The sequence below is a fragment of the Lipotes vexillifer genome, unplaced genomic scaffold, assembly GCF_000442215.2.
Source record: "Lipotes vexillifer unplaced genomic scaffold, Lipotes_vexillifer_v1.1 scaffold1008, whole genome shotgun sequence".
Classification (NCBI taxonomy): Eukaryota; Metazoa; Chordata; class Mammalia; order Artiodactyla; family Lipotidae; genus Lipotes; species Lipotes vexillifer.
This window is the reverse complement of record NW_006772616.1, coordinates 433,031-451,264: the sequence shown is the minus strand read 5'-3', so window position 1 is coordinate 451,264 and position 18,234 is coordinate 433,031. Positions and strand designations below refer to the sequence as shown.

The following is an 18,234-nucleotide window of genomic DNA, read 5'->3' as shown; positions in this document are numbered from 1 at the left end:
TCCCGTTGCAGAGCACAAGCTCCAGACGCACAGGCTCAGCGGCCATGGCTCCCGGCCCCAGCCACTCGGTGGCATGTGGGATCTTCCCGGACTGGGGCACGAACCCGTGCCCCCTGCATCGGCAGGTGAACTCGCAACCACTGTGCCACCAGGGAAGCCCATTAGTGATTTTTAAAAGAAAAAAAAACCATGAATTAAGTAAATAAGTTTGGGAAATATTGAGCTAAATAAATGGATTTCTTTCACATATGATTTCTCAGAGTCTCTAAAAGCTCATGTGCTTTACAAACCTCTAAAAGACAACTGCAGAATATAACATTTCCAAACCTCCTGGTACACAAAACTCTTTTTGGTAGAGTCTCTTTAGACCACTGTTTTGCAAGCTCAGTCTCTGAAATGATGGTCTGCAAATCAGTTGTGTAAAGTGGTCTACCTCGCTGCCTGCTGAGGCCAAGCTTTTATTTCCCTGTTATAGGACCAGGATGAAAGGAATCCTCACAGTGGAGAGGTCAATAGTAAGCTGTCACTATGCATCTCTGTTCTTTATTTTAAAATGATCATTCAAGTAAATTGGTAGTATCTTTCTGGTGAATAGTTTAGCCATATATATGAAAAGCCTCTCAATCTTGGGGTGTTCAAAAAAAACCACTGGGGTAGGAAGAAAATAGTAGCACGTCCACTTAAAACTTCTCACATTTAATTTTTTTGCATGTTTTGTTATATAGATGTATATATAAATTTAAATTCATTTATATTTATAAATGTTATAAATTTATATTGAAGAATAAGTTGACAGTGTATTTTATATTTATGTAGAAATATAATTATAAATTATGTATAATATTGGAATAGTAACATATGTATATAATTTGCAAGTAATTTAATATATATGTATTGGGGATGGGTAATAATAATATTGAGGGGATCACTTAGCCGTACATATAAAAAGCCCTTAATTTCCTCATATTCTTTGACCCAGCAATTTCACTTCTTGGAATATATTCAATTTATCCTAAAGAAGTATTGCATGTGTATTAATATTTAACTACAGGGGATATTTATTGAAAAAGTGCTTGTGAGCACTGAAAACAGTCCAAATATCCAATAATTGGAGATTGGTTACATAAATTATGGTACTTCCATATAAAGAATCTTAACAGGGAGTTATTAAAAATTATGTAGTAGTAGGGCTTCCCTGGTGGCACTGTGGATAAGAATCTGCCTGCCAATGCAGGGGACAGAGGTTCGATCCCTGGTCCGGGAAGATCCCACATGCTGTGGAGCAAGAAGCCGTGCTCCACAACTACTGAGCTTGTGCTCTGGAGCCAGCAAGCCACAACTGCTGAGCCTGTGTGCCACAACTACTGAAGCTCGCGTGCCTCGAGCCCGTGCTCCGCAACAAGAGAAGCCACCGGAATGAGAAGCCCATGCACCGCAACAAAGAGTAGCCCCCGCTTGCCGCAACTAGAAAAAGCCTGCGTGCAGCAACGAAGACCCAGTGCAGCCAAAAATAAATAGACAAAATTTTTTTTTAAATTATGTAGTAGTAGAATATACTATAACCTAGAAAAAAAACATGATTTTGTAAGTCAGAAAACATGACAAAAGATTATTGAGCTCATATGACGTAAGAAGGGACTGACTGGAGTAATGAACCAAAATGTTAATGACAGTAGCTCTTAATGGTGCAATAAGGGGAAAATTTTAATTTCTTTATGCTTCCCTGTGTTATCCTAAGTTTTGTACAATAAATATATATTTTTGAATAAGCATTATATTCATAAGTTTCAAAATCTGGCAATTATGAAAGGGTATACAGTAACAAAGTCTTTTTTCCTAGTCCTGTCTCCCAGACAGCCCATTTCTTTCTCCAGGAGTATCCATTGTTATTGGTTTCTTGTGTATCTTTCCAAGGATCTGTTGATAAAATCTGTATATATACATATATTTTATCCTTTATCACACAAAGAACAGCATACAATACACTGTTTTGTAGTTTGCTACATTGAATAATCTTGAGCACCTATTATTTCACCCATGTGGGAGTGTATCTGTAGGATACATTCCTAAAAGTGGAATGGCTGTTCAAAGAAAATGTACATTTGTCATTTGGATAAATATTGCCGTATCATCCTCTGAAGTTATGAAAAAATCTTTTCATGATTTCTTCCAGTACCTTAATGGTTTGGGTTTTTTTTTTTAACATTTCAATTTAGATCCCTTTAAATTTTTATCCTGGCTTAATGGATACTTAATAAGAAAAACAAATTATTTAAAACATTAAACTCCTCACTCATAGTGGAAATTCAAGGGCTCGTTGTCCCCATCTGTTAGATCACAGGATCTAGATGCAAATAAGGACATCTTGCAAAGGTTCAGTTTACGCAGCAGGTAACATAGCCAGACCTCTGCTCGGCTGTGTGCAGGTTTATTTCCTTCCAGAGTCTCATGCTAGTGAAGAATCAAGCCCTGAGAGCTTGATTTCCACCTGCAAATGAATTTTTCACTTCAGTAGAACTCAGGTCGCTGTTTGGATTTTCCTCCTGAAATATTGTAAGTTGCTTTCATCATTTAAATAAAAAGAAGTGGCCTCCCCTGCAGTACTGGGGTATGTGTGTATGGGCTGCATGATTTAGTGTAGGACAGTGTGAGAGCACATAGGAAGACAACTAATTTTACTCCTACAGGGAGTCTGGAGACCTGTTACTCACTGGCAAACCTAAGCAGCTGTACTGAAATGTCAGATGGATTTGCACAGCTGACTCAAGTTGCCGAAAAGAGAGGCGAATAGTAATTCCATAAATTGACCCTCTCCAGCCAAGCCCTGCTTAATATAGTTACGGCTCGAGCTTAGCGGCGGTCACTCCTAGAGGCTCAGCAAACACCACTGCGGTTCTTGGGGGAAAAAAAAATCTCTCAAGGTGGTATTGACCTGGGACACTTGGTAACTGGGGGAACTGCTTGAGAGTTTTTTCTTTTTTTAAATCTTCTTTGATTATTTCTCCTTTTCTAATAAAGTATAGAAAAGTATAGAAAAGAATCATGTCGGAACACAGCAGGAATTCAGATCAAGAAGAACTCTTTGATGGGGAGATTGATGAAGATGAAATCTTGGCCAACTTGTCCCCAGAAGAGCTTAAGGAACTGCAGTTGGAAATGGAGGTGATGGCCCCTGACCCCAGGCTTCCCGTGGGAATGATTCAGAAGGATCAGACTGACAAGCCACCAACAGGGAACTTCGACCATAAATCTCTCGTTGACTATATGTATTGGCAAAAGGCATCCAGACGCATGCTGGAAGATGAACGTGTTCCTGTTACCTTTGTGTCATCCAAGGTAACCGGGGATTTGTATACAACAGAGAAATGGCTGCCTGGGCTGGGCTGGCCAGTGTCCCTGTTGTAACTGTCATTTCTCAAGACTCTATGTTTTGTCGATGTTTATAGATAAATCAGAATATTTCATCCTACGCCAGATGGGAACTTTCTTTAACACTTACATGGTATAATTGGGAGGAAAAAGTGGTAATTTCTTGTAAATATCTCTTTAAAAAAATTGCCACGGGGTTTCTTGCGCAGGAAAGCCTATATTCTGTAGGCATGATACTTAATGAATTAACTCATAACCCAGAAGCATTTGTCCTTTATGCTTTTTTTGGCTCACAGAACCCTTTAAGAAGCTGAAGAAGGCTCTCCGTTCTCTCCTTCCATCACATGCATACATATACAATGTTTCACATACAATCTCAAGGGTGCCACAGTCCCCCTGAAGTCCAGCCACAGGCTCTGCAATTAAACCAAGTCACATAACCACAAAATCCAGTATTACCACAGTGCATTGGATATCAGTGGTGAATATAGAAGTTGATGCTGTTAAGCTGTTTTAAAGATGGTTTTCTCTTTAAATATGTTCTTTATATGAAAAGTAGAATTGTGGTCCACTCTATGGACTTGTATATCAGCACATTGTTTTAAATATTTCACTTAAAAATGACTTGGCAAAAATAAGACAGAGATCCCCACAGGTAAAGTCTCTTGTAGTTATGCCTGCTAATATTGATATATCTTGTCACATTACCATCATGCTGGCTATAATTTTAGGAAAGTTATAAACTGATTTCATGGCCAGGGGAATTTAAACACGTACTGCACTCAAGAAAATGAGTTGCTGGCTTGATCAGGTTAGAGTGTAAGGTACAATTTGCAGACGTTTTACAACTAGAGTAAAAGCCAGTTCTATATGAACACCAATTTCAGAGGAACAAACAAATTGGGTACTTTTAACACTTTTTCTTCCTTTGGTATAATTTAAACAGCTTGATAGTTGGCGCCCCCTGCTGAGACAAATGGGAAATGCAAAGGTGAAGGCTTCAGAGTTAAGGTGTCAGTTGTCAATTCCAACCTATCATGTTATAAGCAGTAAAATCAAGTTCTTATTTTTTTTAAATTACAGGTTTATTTTGTTTTGTTTTGTTTTGTTTTGTTTTGTTTTTGCGGTACGCGGGCCTCTCACTGTTGTGGCCTCTCCCCTTGCGGAGCACAGGCTCCGGACGCGCAGGCTCAGAGGCCATGGCTCACGGGCCCAGCCACTCCGCGGCATGCGGGATCCTCCCGGACCGGGGCACGAACCCGTGTCCCCTGCATCGGCAGGCGGACTCTCAACCACTGCGCCACCACGGAAGCCCCACAGGTTTATTTTTTATTGAGATAACATTGGTTTGTAACACGATGTAAGTTTCTTGTGTACAACATTATATTTCTACTTCTATATACCCTACAGTATGCTCACCACCAAAAATTTAGTTTCCATCCGTCACCATACAGTTGATCCCCTTTACCCATTTCGGCCTCCCAAGATCAAGTTCTTACTCAGATGAGCCTGTGTGTCAAACTGCTACATCAGCTTTCAAAATGACACCTATGAGGTACACATACTTTTTGGGAAAATGTGCTAATTGATGTGCAAACATTTAATAAGCATTACTGATATGACTGTCATTTTCCTTCCCAGACTAAGCAGTTGTTTCTAAATCTCTACTAATCCTGTCCCCTTTTGTAGCTGGCTTTGCCTCCTAGACACTTGCCTTCCAAAGGAACTGGACTATAAAGCCTGTCCCTGGAGTATCCAGGGTAGTTTTTCCAGAGCTGAGCAAACAAAAATCAAAGTTTAAGGGTTTGGTTATGTTCCAAATATCAAACTGCTCTCATTTTCCCCACAGTATCTTATTTTCAGGGAAACTTGTTGTACACATTACATTAGATTGGCAAACATATTATGTAAATTTTGGTTAGGGCAATAAGGAAATTATTGTGTAACACAGAGCTATTGAATACAAAGATGCCTATTCAGCTATATACAAAACAAAGATTTCAATGAATGGATAAATCCATAAGGTTTTCAAAACAAATAATTTTTAACTGCTTCTGGAGCTGAACCCCATCTTTAAAAACAATAGAGGGTCTGAGAACAAAATTAACTAGGCTTACTTTTAATACAGGGGATGAGAAAAACACAGCCAAAAACTGTGTTCGTGCCTGTGTGTGCCTATAAAAATTTATCTTTATTTTTGTTGTATTTGCTTGAAAAACTAATATGTGTACTTGGTTTTAAAAAAACTTAGTCTAGAATTATATAATGTAAAAAGTGAAAATCCCCTCAATCCTTCCTTTTCTCAGTTATCTCAATGGTTAGCTCTCTTCCTCAGAGATAAGTACTTACTTGGTAAGCATTACATGTGATGTAACTTCTATGTGAAGAAACCCTCATAACATGTATTCTAACCCTCATAAACCCTGCTATGTATTCTAACCCTCATAAACTTCTCTTTTAGGGAAAAACTCAAGAACAGCATGAAGAAATAGACACAAGTAATAAAAATGTGTCCCAGTATTTAAAAGAAAAGCTTAATAATGAAATCACTGCACATAAAACAGAATCACAGGGCAGTGACAATGTCCAAGAAACAAATAATGAAGATAACGAAGATGATGTGGAAGATAAAGAAGATGAGGGAAAAGAGGACAGTGAAGAGAGTGATGAGAAAACAAAAACAGAAGAGGAAGGTGAGGTAAAGGAGCAAATCAGAAATGGAGCGAACAACAGCCAACAGGTAACTGATAAAGTATCCGAAGAACAGAAAGACAGACCAGAGGCCCAAGAAAAAAGTGAGAAAAAAATATCAAAATTAGATCCCAAGAAGCTAGCTCTAGATACCAGTTTTTTGAAGGTAAGCGCAAGGCCTTCCGGAAACCAAACGGACCTAGATGGGAGCTTAAGGCGCGTGAGACAAAATGACCCTAACATGAAGGAACTCAACCTGAACAACATTGAAAACATCCCCAAAGAAATGTTGCTGGACTTTGTCAACGCGATGAAGAAAAACAAACACATCAAAACCTTCAGTTTAGCCAACGTGGGTGCGGATGAGAACCTAGCATTCGCCCTGGCCAACATGTTGCGTGAAAACAGGAGCATTACCACTCTTAACGTCGAGTCCAACTTCATCACAGGCAAGGGAATCGTGGCCATCATGAGGTGTCTCCAGTTTAATGAGACACTAACCGAACTTCGGTTCCACAATCAGAGGCATATGTTGGGCCACCATGCTGAAATGGAAATAGCCAGGCTTCTGAAGGCAAACGACACTCTCCTGAAGATGGGCTACCATTTTGAGCTTCCAGGTCCCAGAATGGTGGTAACCAACCTGCTCACCAGGAATCAGGATAGACAAAGGCAGAAAAGACAAGAAGAACAGAAACAGCAGCAACTCAAAGAGCAGAGAAAGTTAATAGCCATGTTGGAGAATGGGTTGGGGCTGCCACCTGGGATGTGGGAGACGCTGGGGGGACCAGTGCCCGATTCTGGGACGCAGGAGTTCCTCCAGCCTCCTCTTCCTCTTCCTCCTCGACCTCCCAGCTCCCACGCAGTCCCCTTCAGTCGACAAAATGAAATGATGAAAAAGCCATCGCACGCTCCGAAGTACAGGCCGGACCCTGACACCTTCCGCATGGTGAAGCTAAAGAGGATCCAGCGCAAATCTCGGATGCCGGAAGCCAGAGAATCAGCCGAGAAAACCAACCTCAAAGACGTGATCAAAACACTCAAACCAGTGCCGAGAAATAGGCCACCCCCGCTGGTGGAAATCACCCCCAGGGATCAGCTCTTGAACGACATTCGTCACAGTAACATCGCCTATCTTAAACCTGTAAGTAGGAGGAGGGAGAAATGGTGAACACACACCACGATAAATGTCTCCCAGCTCTCTTCCCTGCTCATTTGGACACCAGGAGATTGTCACTAACGGAGGGAAATCTGTCAGCATTACCGGTAGATCTAAATGATTGGTTATCCTCAACGACACACATCTATATAACTTCTGTAACGATGATACTAATAGCTAACATCTATTGAGCACTTACTATGGGCCAGGTTCATTATATGAATTAACTTTTACAGTCACTTTAACAACCCTATAAGGCAGGAATTATTATTCTCCCTCTTTTATAAAAAGGAAACTGAGGACTAGGGATGTTAAAAAAAAACATGTCTAGGAGAAACAGCTCAGAAGTGGTAGAGTTGACTTTGAAATCCAGTTCTGAGTCCAGGGTCAAGCTTTTATTCACTCCAGCCACACAGAGCTGACACAAGCAGAGATCCCCAGGGACCTGCTGCAGGAATAAATAAGAGTGAGGCCTAATTAGGCCAATGTTTGTAGATGAGTGCTTCCATAGTGCTTGAAAAAAACAGTTCTTTTTTAGTAGATGAATGGAGACTACCTGCAATTGCAATTATACTCTTTATTTTTTAGGTGGGCGAAAAATAATAAAATTCAGATTAATATCTGTATGAATAAATGGAGCTTTAAAATATTTTACTATTATTTCAGTTTTCATATTTACTATGATTCACTATTACTGATGCTGATAGGCGAAAATGTTCTATTCCTTGCAGCTTAAGTTATAGAAATAAATTTTTTTATAGTCGTTACTATGGGGGCATTCATGGAGGCTGAAAGGTGCGTGTCCAAAGACCACAGGTGGTTGATAATTAACAATTGTTTTAAAATCTAGTATGTAATTTAGCCAAGATATTACATTGACAAAATAGTCAATATATTATTTCACCAGAGAGAGTCAGTTTTTGTCAAGATGTTTTAAACAGGTTTCCATGTAAGCTTGTTCTTTTTCTGCTTTTAAAGAGCTTTATATTCTCAAACAATACAGGGAATTCCCTGGCGGTCCAGTGGTTAGGACTCAGCACTTTCACTGCCGAGGGCCCAGATTCAATCCCTGGTCGGGGAACTAGGATGCTGCAAGCCACGTGGCGTGGCCACAAAAACAAAAACAAACAAACAAAAAACAATATAATTGGTTCTTATTCATACATACACATGTCTGTTCCTTATTCCCATCTCCTAGTAATGCACAGTTGACAACATTTCAGCATTTTATTCTTCTGAATCAAAGATGACTTTCAACTGTGATTTAGAGGGACTCTGATTCTTCTTGGGGCAGGGGTCAGGGGGACAGCACTAGAGGTCACATGAGATCAGGCAAGAGACCTTTGCCTGCCCTTGGGCACAACATCAACACTTTTTGTACCTGCTCTTCTCTGGGCAGTCAGACCTCTGCAGGGGGTGGATCAGGGTGTTGTTTTGAGAGAGGCTAGTGCTGTCACTCTGTAACCAGTTGCCAAGGCAAATCCAAGATGCCTTGGTGGCTAGACAATCAGAAAATGACATTAAGAGAAATTTTGGTTTTTTTTTTTTGAGGTACGCGGGCCTCTCACTGCTGTGGCCTCTCCCGTTGCGGAGCACAGGCTCCAGACGTGCAGGCTCAGCGGCCATGGCTCATGGGCCCAGCCGCTCCACGGCATGTGGGATCTTCCCGGACCGGGGCACGAACCCGTGACCCCTGCATCGGCAGGCGGACTCTCAACCACTGCGCCACCAGGGAAGCCTAAGGGAAATCTTTTTAAAATCTGCATTAAAGGTGGCACGTGGATTCAGAGTAGACAAGAGAATGAAGTTTAAATGATCATCTGACCCCACTTCCTGCCTTCTGAGGGAATGTTCTGCTGAGCAAATTGGCTTTCCCTGGAGTTGGCTGCATTTCATCCATCTGCTTACCCATTACTGCAATAAATATTGGTGTAGTGCTGCCATGTATCAGGCACCATCAGCAGGGAATAGGACAGGTATAGTTAACTTCATGGAGCTTACACTGTTGGTTTCATCATTTTTACAGTCAAGACACTGACTTTTAGTCTAGTGAGAACACTTCAGCTTGGGGTCTAGATTCTAGAGCAAAAGGCATTAAGGTAAATTCATGATAATCATTACCAAAATGCCACACCCTACTAAGTAGTATGTTTTTTGTTTTCAATAAATTCTAAAGTGCTATCAGGTTTTTAAAGAAATTATTTATTTATCTCTGGCTGCATTGCGTCTTCGTTGCTGCCCGCTAGCTTTCTCTAGTTGCAGCGAGTGGGGGCTACTCTTTGTTGCGGTGCGCGGGCTTCTCACTACGGTGGCTTCTCTTGTTGCACAGCAAGGGCTCTAGGCACGCGGGCTTCAGTAGTTGTGGCTCGTGGGCTCTAGAGCTCAGGCTCAGTAGTTGTGGCTCACGGGCTTAGTTGCTCCCTGGCATGTGGGATCTTCTCGGACCAGAGGTCGAACCCGTGTCCCCTGTACTGGCAAGCAGATTCTTAACCACTGTGCCACCAGGGAAGTCCCAAGTGCTATCAGTTTTGAGTTTAGTTTTGTTTGTTTTTAATGTCCGCTAAGGAAGAAAACTATGCAGCAAAGTGAACTCTGACATGGTTTGTGAATGGTGGTCTTGCATATCATCCTTTGCTTTGCAATGTCTTTTATCTATGCAAGGGACTGACATCTTCTGCTTTCAGTTGCCTGGCTTGGCTTGCAATAGACATCTCTTGATATGTATCTCAGATACAAAATGTCATGCGACTTCATCAACGTGGTCCTTTAAAATGCTCTGCAAGAAAAATGTGAAAATGCATTGTCCAACTGACAAAAATTCACTTGACTGACATCGGTTCGCTCCCTACTGCTGTGTTTTTGCGCCTTGCTGCATACGTAATAAATGTCTGCTTTAATGCCGACTCATAGTGTAATCTCTCTTAAAAGACATTTTATCTTTTTATTTGAAATCATTTGAGACGTGTGGAAGTTCAAAACAGTAGAAAGAAGTCTTACAAGCCTAGCACGTTTTGTCATATTTGCTTTGTCATTCTTTAAAGGATAGTTTAAATGGCAGTACATTTGCACGTGTGCAATTCCAACAGGGCACAGAGCTCAGTGGAAGTGCTGATGGTATGAAAACCTATGCTGTGTTTGTGCTCCCACCTGCAGCCAACTATTGTAAAACACCGTTGACTGTAAGATGCTTTCTGATGTCACGAATATGGAAACATCGAAAAATGTGCATCTTAGACTCAGTAAAATGCTGTAAACGCCATCAGTGGTGATATCACAGGATCCCAGCAGAAAGGGCTATTTTTGGCTGGTCAAATGAGACACATCCACACTCACTTGAAGGAGGTGAAACTAAAGGTTATGGGGTTTTCCCCCCCACTTGTGTTGGAGGATAGAGATGCTCTCTAAATCCCTGGATTTTCACATATGAAGTTAAAACCCAATTTGGAAATCTTATAATTGTTTTTACTGATGCTCCTAACTAAAACATTGAATGTCCATAAACATACATAGAAATTATTTATTTTTAAATGAAAAATGATTATTTTTTTCTCTCATGGACTTGGAAATATTATTTTTCTATTTTCTAGAGCATAGCTCATGAGGTAGTTTATATTTTAAATTTGTATTTTTTCCTTTTAGTGTTTATTCTCTCCCCATCTCATGCTTCTGGCTTGGGATCCCTGAAATGAAGTTTCTAGCAGAGAATGACGGGAAGTCTGTATACTTGCTTGGCTCAAATGCTACCTCTTCCAAAAAGCCGCCCATTTAATTCAGTTTGAGAGAGATGTATTCTGAGGGCCAGGTATTGAAAACTAGTGGACTATAAGCCCAATTTGCAGGCCTGTTTTGTTTGGCTTGGGTATTGTTGTACTAGTTATAAAATATCACCTAATAATATGCAGATACCTGGGAGCATTTGAAACATCAGATCCAGCCACACGGGGCCTGCATGTGCATGGCACAAATAAGCTGGATCTGTGTTGACTTCTCTCTTGAGATAGGTAATGGACTCTCCAGTTTTTCCTCAGTCTCCACCATGCCCTACTGCCTAATCACTGGCCTTTTTCACTCATTTACATTACTTATTTGACTGCTGTGGAATTTTTTGGTTTGTCACGTTGTTCTTATTGTTTTTAGCTATGTTTTAAAAGTCTTTGTCTTGTCTAACTGAATTTATTAATTGCTCATTTATTTCCCTCTGAGTTGATAACTCTGAGTCAGTGTGATGCCAGCCCAAAACAAAGACGTTAGGCTTGTACAGGCTTATCCCTCCCTGGTAAATGTATGATTTCCTTTCCTCTTTAAAAATTTGGTGGTCTGCTCACTGCCTACCATCTTAGATGAGTATCTGTACTTTTCATTGAGATAAAAATCTCATCTGCAGCAACTATTTAATCTACTGAGGTCAACTGCGTTTATATCATATGCAACTTTTGGTGCCAGTCAAACAAGGTAACTATTTTAACATTCAGTTAATTTTACTTTGGGCTCACCTATGTGTGTCTGGACTGGTTTCACCTAGGTGCCTAAAGACATGATTAAATTTCTCCTTCAGAAAGATTTCAGTATAATAATTTCCCGAGCAGCCTTAATTGGCCAAAAGACTCCGTGACACATTAGCAGTTGTTAGGATTACAAAAATGGAAGAACAGAGACTCCTGAGTCTTCATCTCTGGCCATTTTTTCTTTGCCTCATTTATAAAATATCCTATTTCTTTTGAAGTAGGATCTCTAGATTCTGTCCTTTTGCAGTTTTCTCCTTTTTCCCATCTTAGCTTCTCCCTTTGTTTCAATTATCACATAATCTAGGACAATCCCCAAATTTCCCTTTCCCTTTAGATCACTCAGGGTTTTCTCAGTACCTTCATTCAATCTGTCCCCAAACCAAGCTTTTCCTTTCTAGATCTAGTTGTTGTTTCTGGTTCCCAATTTTCCATGCTGTCTCCATTCTCTCACACTTTCAAGTCTCACACTTTCAAGCCTCAGAGTTCCCTTCAGTTCCTTCCTTTTTTTCCTTAAAAAAAAAAAAAAAAACCAAAACCCAAGAACCCAAACCTACCAGAATCTCCAAGAGCCAAGGCCAAATCTAGATCAGAGCTTTAGAAATGTTATACTCTTGCTAGAGGGAGTCTCCACAGGAGAAAGCAACGTAACATTTCAAACTCATCTCAAAAGAGCATAAGTGGACTAGAATTATACAGACCAGGAACTGCCCTTCCCTAATACCTAGTGGAAAAAAGAGTTTTTGATGTACAACTTTTCTAAAGTCTGTGATAGTGATTCCTAAATTTTAGCATGCATCAAAAGCGCCTGGAAGGCTGAATACAGATTACTGAGCCCATCTTTAGAGTTTCTGATTCAGTAGGTCTTGGATGGGGCCTGAGAATTTGCATTTCTGACAAGTTCCTTGGCAATGCTGATGCTGGTCATTTGGAGACCACACTTGGACACCCATGGTTCAATGACATCTATGGCAAACCATACCTCCTGAATTTTTCCCCTGAAGGACATTCTTTTCCTCTCTCCCCACAACACTTTGCTCAAGTTACTTATTTTCTATCTCTGTCTTTCAAAATATATCCAACAGGCTCGACTCAAAACTTACAACAAAAGAAATGAAACCAAACATCAGTGGTGACTACCCTTCCTGTCTCTTTCTACTGCCCCTCACTTGTACCTCTCTTTCAGCATCTTCCACATGGTGCCTTAAGTTGACAGCTCTTACAGGCACACTGTAGGTCTCCTAGTGGATTCTGAGTTCCTCAAGGTAGGTCTTCCTCATCTATGTCCTGGACACCCATTGAGGTGTTGGTCCAGAGCAGGAACTGCAGTCGCGTGTGCTGAATTAAACAAAACAACCCCTGCTGAAATGGGTCTTCCCATCCTGCCCAATTGCTCCCAGTCTCTGTGGGTGTATGTACGTGTGTGTGTGCACTGTGTAACGCTATACACACGCACTTTTTAAAAAAAACGAATTTTAACCAACAGGTGAAGGGGGAACAGGGCCCCCTAACAATAATGCGAGTTGATTCTTGTTTGTTGGAAGTTTTATATTTTTGTAACATCAGATCTGGCTGTCTTTTTTTTTTTATGGTTTCTGTCTTTTGTGTTCTGCTTAGAAATGGCTTTTTTGAACCTTATTAAAATATTTGCCTATCTTTCTTGCTGCTTTTAGAATTTTTGGTTTTTTAAAAATATTCCATATTATAGATGAATTAAAGGGTTAGATGTTAGAAGTAATTAGGAAGCAAGAAGTCTGCTACTTTATTTCTTTGCCAAGTAGCTAACCACTGATCATTTAGTGACCCATTCTTTTCTCCAGTGATCTGAACTGCCAGTTTGGGCATATTTTAAATTAGTTAATATGTCTCTGGGTTTACTGTGTTGGGGCATTGCCACGTTTCACTTTTCAAGGTATTTTTTATTAATTTGGAATCCTTCTTTGCATATAAACATATATCAGGAATAACATACTATAAAAATATTTTTTGGGCCTCCCTGGTGGCGCAGTGGTTGAGAGTCCGCCTGCCGATGCAGGGGATACGGGTTCGTGCCCCGGTCCGGGAGGATCCCACATGCCGCGGAGCGGCTGGGCCCGTGAGCCATGGGCGCTGAGCTTGGGCATCCGGCAACGGGAGAGGCCACGACAGTGAGAGGCCCACATATCGCAAAAAAAAAAAAAAAAATATTTTTTCCATTCAATAATACAAAGAACACAGTTTTGACTATTACAGCTCTGCAGTTATTTTACCTTGTGTGTGTGTGTGTGTGTGTGTGTGGTACACGGGTCTCTCACTGTTGTGGCCTCTCCCGTTGCGGAGCACAGGCTCCGGACGCGCAGGCTCAGCGGCCATGGCTCACAGGCCCAGCCGGTCCGCGGCATGTGGGATCTTCCCGGACCGGGGTACGAACCCGTGTCCCCTGCATCGGCAGGCGGATCCTCAACCACTGCACCACGAGGGAAGCCCTGCAGTTATTTTAAATAACTGGCATTATATATTTTGTTTATTGGTGGTGTTCACTGTTGGTGTTCTCCTTGGATGACCCTTACCAATCTGTAGTCACACCCCACCCCTCCTGAAAGTCTGACACTAGGGAGGGAGAAAGTCAGAGCACATGGAGGACCCTTTGGTTTGAAGGCTGTGCAGGTAGCAGCAACACATCCCAAGTTCTCTCCAATGGGCAGGATGTTGGGAAACGTTTTTACGCAAAGGTTGTGGGCAGAGAACTGGTTAAGAGGGTCCATAGTAGATGGCCAAAATGGTTCCTCACGTTGGCAGGTAGACACGGGCCATGGAAGAAGAGGCATTTTAAAGTCATTATTATACGAACTCTGAGTGTCCTTTGGACTCTGTCAGTGTTCTCTGAAAGGCACATCCCTGATGGATGAGTCATTCTCCTAAAATATGACAGCACTTGAAACCCATTAAGAACTTACCTTATCTTTAAGTTGTTCCTGTGAAACAAAGCTCAAAGTTGATTTGCAGTCAGACTTATGCTACTCTTTTGCAATTTTTTTTGCCCTTGAGCGTTCTCCAAATACTGTTGTAATATTTGGTGAGTATCACATTAGGAATGTGCTTTAAAGAGGAAAGACCAGTTCTTAAAAGAACATACATTTTATATTCTTATGGTGGTATTTGTTTGGTGAGTATTTCAATACTCAGGAAGGCATTGAAATCAGGCCGATCTAGGTTCAAATCCAGCTCTGCCACTTCCTAGCCCTGTGACCTGAAGCAAATTGCTTAATCTCTCTGAGCCTGTTCCCTCTTTCCAAGGTGGTTGTAAGATGAAATGAGGCAATGCTTTAAAAAGAAGTGTTAATGTTGATTACTAACTTGTAATTACTTAATCCTTATGGTAGCCTTGTGAACAAGATACTGTTACTGTCATTTTATAGCTGAGAAAATTGATGCCCAGTACCATGCAACTAGTAAGTGCTAGTTCCAGGATTTGAAACAGGCAGAGTCCAGCATCCACCCTCTTGTGCATGTGATAAGCTTCACCATGTGCTCAGAACCCCTCGGTCTGTCCCGTCATCAGTAAATGCCCACTTCATGGTGGCTGGGGCTTTTATTGTTGTTTTATCATGATTTGAGGGGTCTCTCTGGCCAGAATTTCTAATCTGCTTTACACCCTTTGAGGCATGTACATTTTGTCATTTTTGCTGTAAAACACTTGAATATCTAGGATTAATTTTTCTTCTCTTTTCAAATGCTTAAATCACAGGTGCAACTGCCAAAAGAGCTGGCATAAGAGGCAACAGAATAATCCCAGAGAAGAAGGAATTGACATAATGACTCTTGGATTAGAGTTTGGAGACTGTTTCAGCAGCATACTTCTGGATCCAGGTGGTGGAACTGGGAACATTGCTAACTGATACGTGTATTTTGTAAAAGGCTTTGGCCCGTGACAAAATAGGGGCTGAAAAGGCAGGGGGAAGGAGATAAAATATGAATAGTCAGGGCAAGATTTTCTACTTCCAATCAGTTGGAGTGACTTAGGTGAAACTGAGTCTTCTAGCAGAAGTTGATTTTTTCGTAAACATTTGCTTTATTATTGCTTTCTTCTGGTAAATAACAATAAATACTATAGCGGTGTTAACTATTATATTCCCATTTTTTTTCTCCTTCCGTCTGCTCTGCTGTAATTCATCACACAGTATCTTAAACGGAACAGAACATGTTTCACTCTGTGGAAATGTGAAGGGTGAATTGAACTCCAGGCCCTCCAGATGCTTTGAAATGGAAGAAATGTTAATTGCCTCCTCTTCTCTGGAGGATCAGTTGCGATTTCCCGTTTCCAGCCCTGCCTAGCTTTCTCTCTTGGCCATTTTCCTGTGTTGGGATATACTTCTGATAGGGGTATCTGTGAAGAGCAGAACGCTTAAGCCATGGGACGTGGAGAAAACAGCGTTTCCAGAAAAACTAACAGGCTTGATCTTGTTCTTCTCAAAAATCTAAGGAAACTTGCTCTAGGATTAACCTTGAATTCCTTACCCTATCATTCAAGGCCCTCCATTGCCTGTTTTCAATTTAGTAATTCAGTCTTATCTGCCACAGATTCTTTATACCATTCTTTCACCTTTTTTGTTTTGTTTTTTAATTTTATTGAAGTATAGTTGATTTACAATGTTGTATAGATACTATTCTTGATAAAACATCCTCATGCTTTTGCTTCCATTGACCCTTCTATGGAGTATCCTGAGAGACTCCGCAAAAATCTCCCAGACAACTCCATCCCCAGTGTCCTTTCTTCTTCCAAGTTCCTAGAGCCCATAATTATCCATTCAAGTCTCTAGGTGCATAGAATCTGAAATTTTGTACTGAAGTGGCATGAACCTTAGAAATCAGGGAATGACACTTTGTTGCTTTTTCTGTCTTCGTCACCTGAGCAAATAATTGGCACCTGCCTTCTTTCTCTTTTTATATAATCATAGGTGGTACATCACAGGCAAAACAGGCTAGGAGAGAATGGACTTAATGGGGACAAACAGTACATTATTTCGAAGGACAAGTCGTGGGAAAGAAATATGGTGTTTCCATTTTTTAAAGATAATTTAGTGGGTACAAAAGTATCCATATTTAGGCCTTCCCTGGTGGCGCAGTGGTTGAGAGTTCACCTGCCGATGCAGGGGACATGGGTTCGTGCCCCGGTCCGGGAAGATCCCACATGCCGTGGAGCGGCTAGGCCCGTGAGCCATGGCCGCTGAGCTTGCGCGTCCGGAGCCTGTGCTCCGCAATGGGAGAGGCCACAACAGTGAGAGGCCCGCGCACCGCAAAAAAAAAAAAAAAAAAAAAAGGATCCATATTTAAATAGTTATAGTTTTCAATCAAGTAACTAATTTTAGAATCCCCCAAGGCTGAGAGTTTTGTTTTCTCTTACTTTACCATTTCTATAAAGCATCCTTGCATACAAAGCCAGATGGTTTAAAAAACGCTGCGATAAATAAAACTTTTAAAGTACCTAGCATATTCTGCACTTAAGAGGCTAAACTCTGGTGGGACAAAGCACTCTGAACATCTTTAAGCTTAATGTGTATCAGTGGTTGAAGTTCTGGAAGCTCTTATGTGTTTGCTTATACAGCAACAGTATTAATAAATAAGCCAGGAATTTCAAAAAGTGTGAATAGTCCTGAAAGAGGACGTTACTCTTAGATGTGCAAAAAGGAAAGATGATCCAAATTCAAATTTACTGCCTCATTGCACAGGTTTTGTCAAGAAACAGGTGAAGCCATTCATATTATGCTTTTTTTTCTATTCACCCACTCCCACCTTAAAAATCTTAACTGAAAATTTTAACTTGTTTTTAAAGTGAAATAATTTATAGCATTTCCATGCTAGAGTTTTCTATTATATTCTGATCACCAACCATTAGTAACTGTAATGAGTATATTTTTTTCATTCACATCGTCACTTTCTCCAAATTTACTGCATTTAGTCCACAGATTTCACCATGTAGAAAATGGGTCTAAAATATGTATAAGCCCATGCCAGGTTTAAAAAAGGATTCCATTAGTATTCGGTTTTATTCTGGCTGGAAATTAATAAAGTATTACAGTTTTATTAACAGTATTTGAAACACAAGCTGTTTTTTGCTGCAGAGAGAATATTTGCATGTTTATAGGGCTGTCAGTGAGTTTCTCAAACATTTAACACAGATGTACAGTAAATAAAGTCTCACCCCCCAAAAAAAAATCTTTGATAAATTTTATTCATATTTGGCTATGGGTACAAATTCTAGGCCATGTATGTGAAGTCATGGTGATACCGCTTTGCTAGAGAGAAAGGCTGCAGGTTGGCTAAGAAATTAAAATGCAAGAAGAAAGCAGGAGCGACATATGCATTGCTTCTTATTCTAGGACATACAGGGTCTCTTCAATAAGTACTGCTCCAAATGTCGTCCTAATTCCATGCTAGGGAAAGCTAAATATTTTCTATTCATCTATGAAATCACTCAATTGGCAAGGAAAACATGTTGTATCATCTATTTCTAAATACATGGGAAGTGAAAGG

At 40.6% G+C, this 18,234-nt stretch overlaps 1 protein-coding gene across 1 annotated transcript; it reads left to right on the top strand.

Annotated features, from left to right (window-relative positions):
- The first annotated feature begins 2,427 nt into the window (after positions 1–2,427).
- On the top strand, positions 2,428–15,829 carry LMOD3 (leiomodin 3). Its single transcript, XM_007447646.1, has 4 exons — positions 2,428–2,557; positions 3,019–3,336; positions 5,831–7,204; positions 15,449–15,829. Exons 2-4 carry the CDS (start codon positions 3,043–3,045, stop codon positions 15,473–15,475), a joined length of 1,695 nt encoding a protein of 564 aa, XP_007447708.1. The 5' UTR covers positions 2,428–2,557; positions 3,019–3,042; the 3' UTR covers positions 15,476–15,829.
- Positions 15,830–18,234: the final 2,405 nt, after the last annotated feature.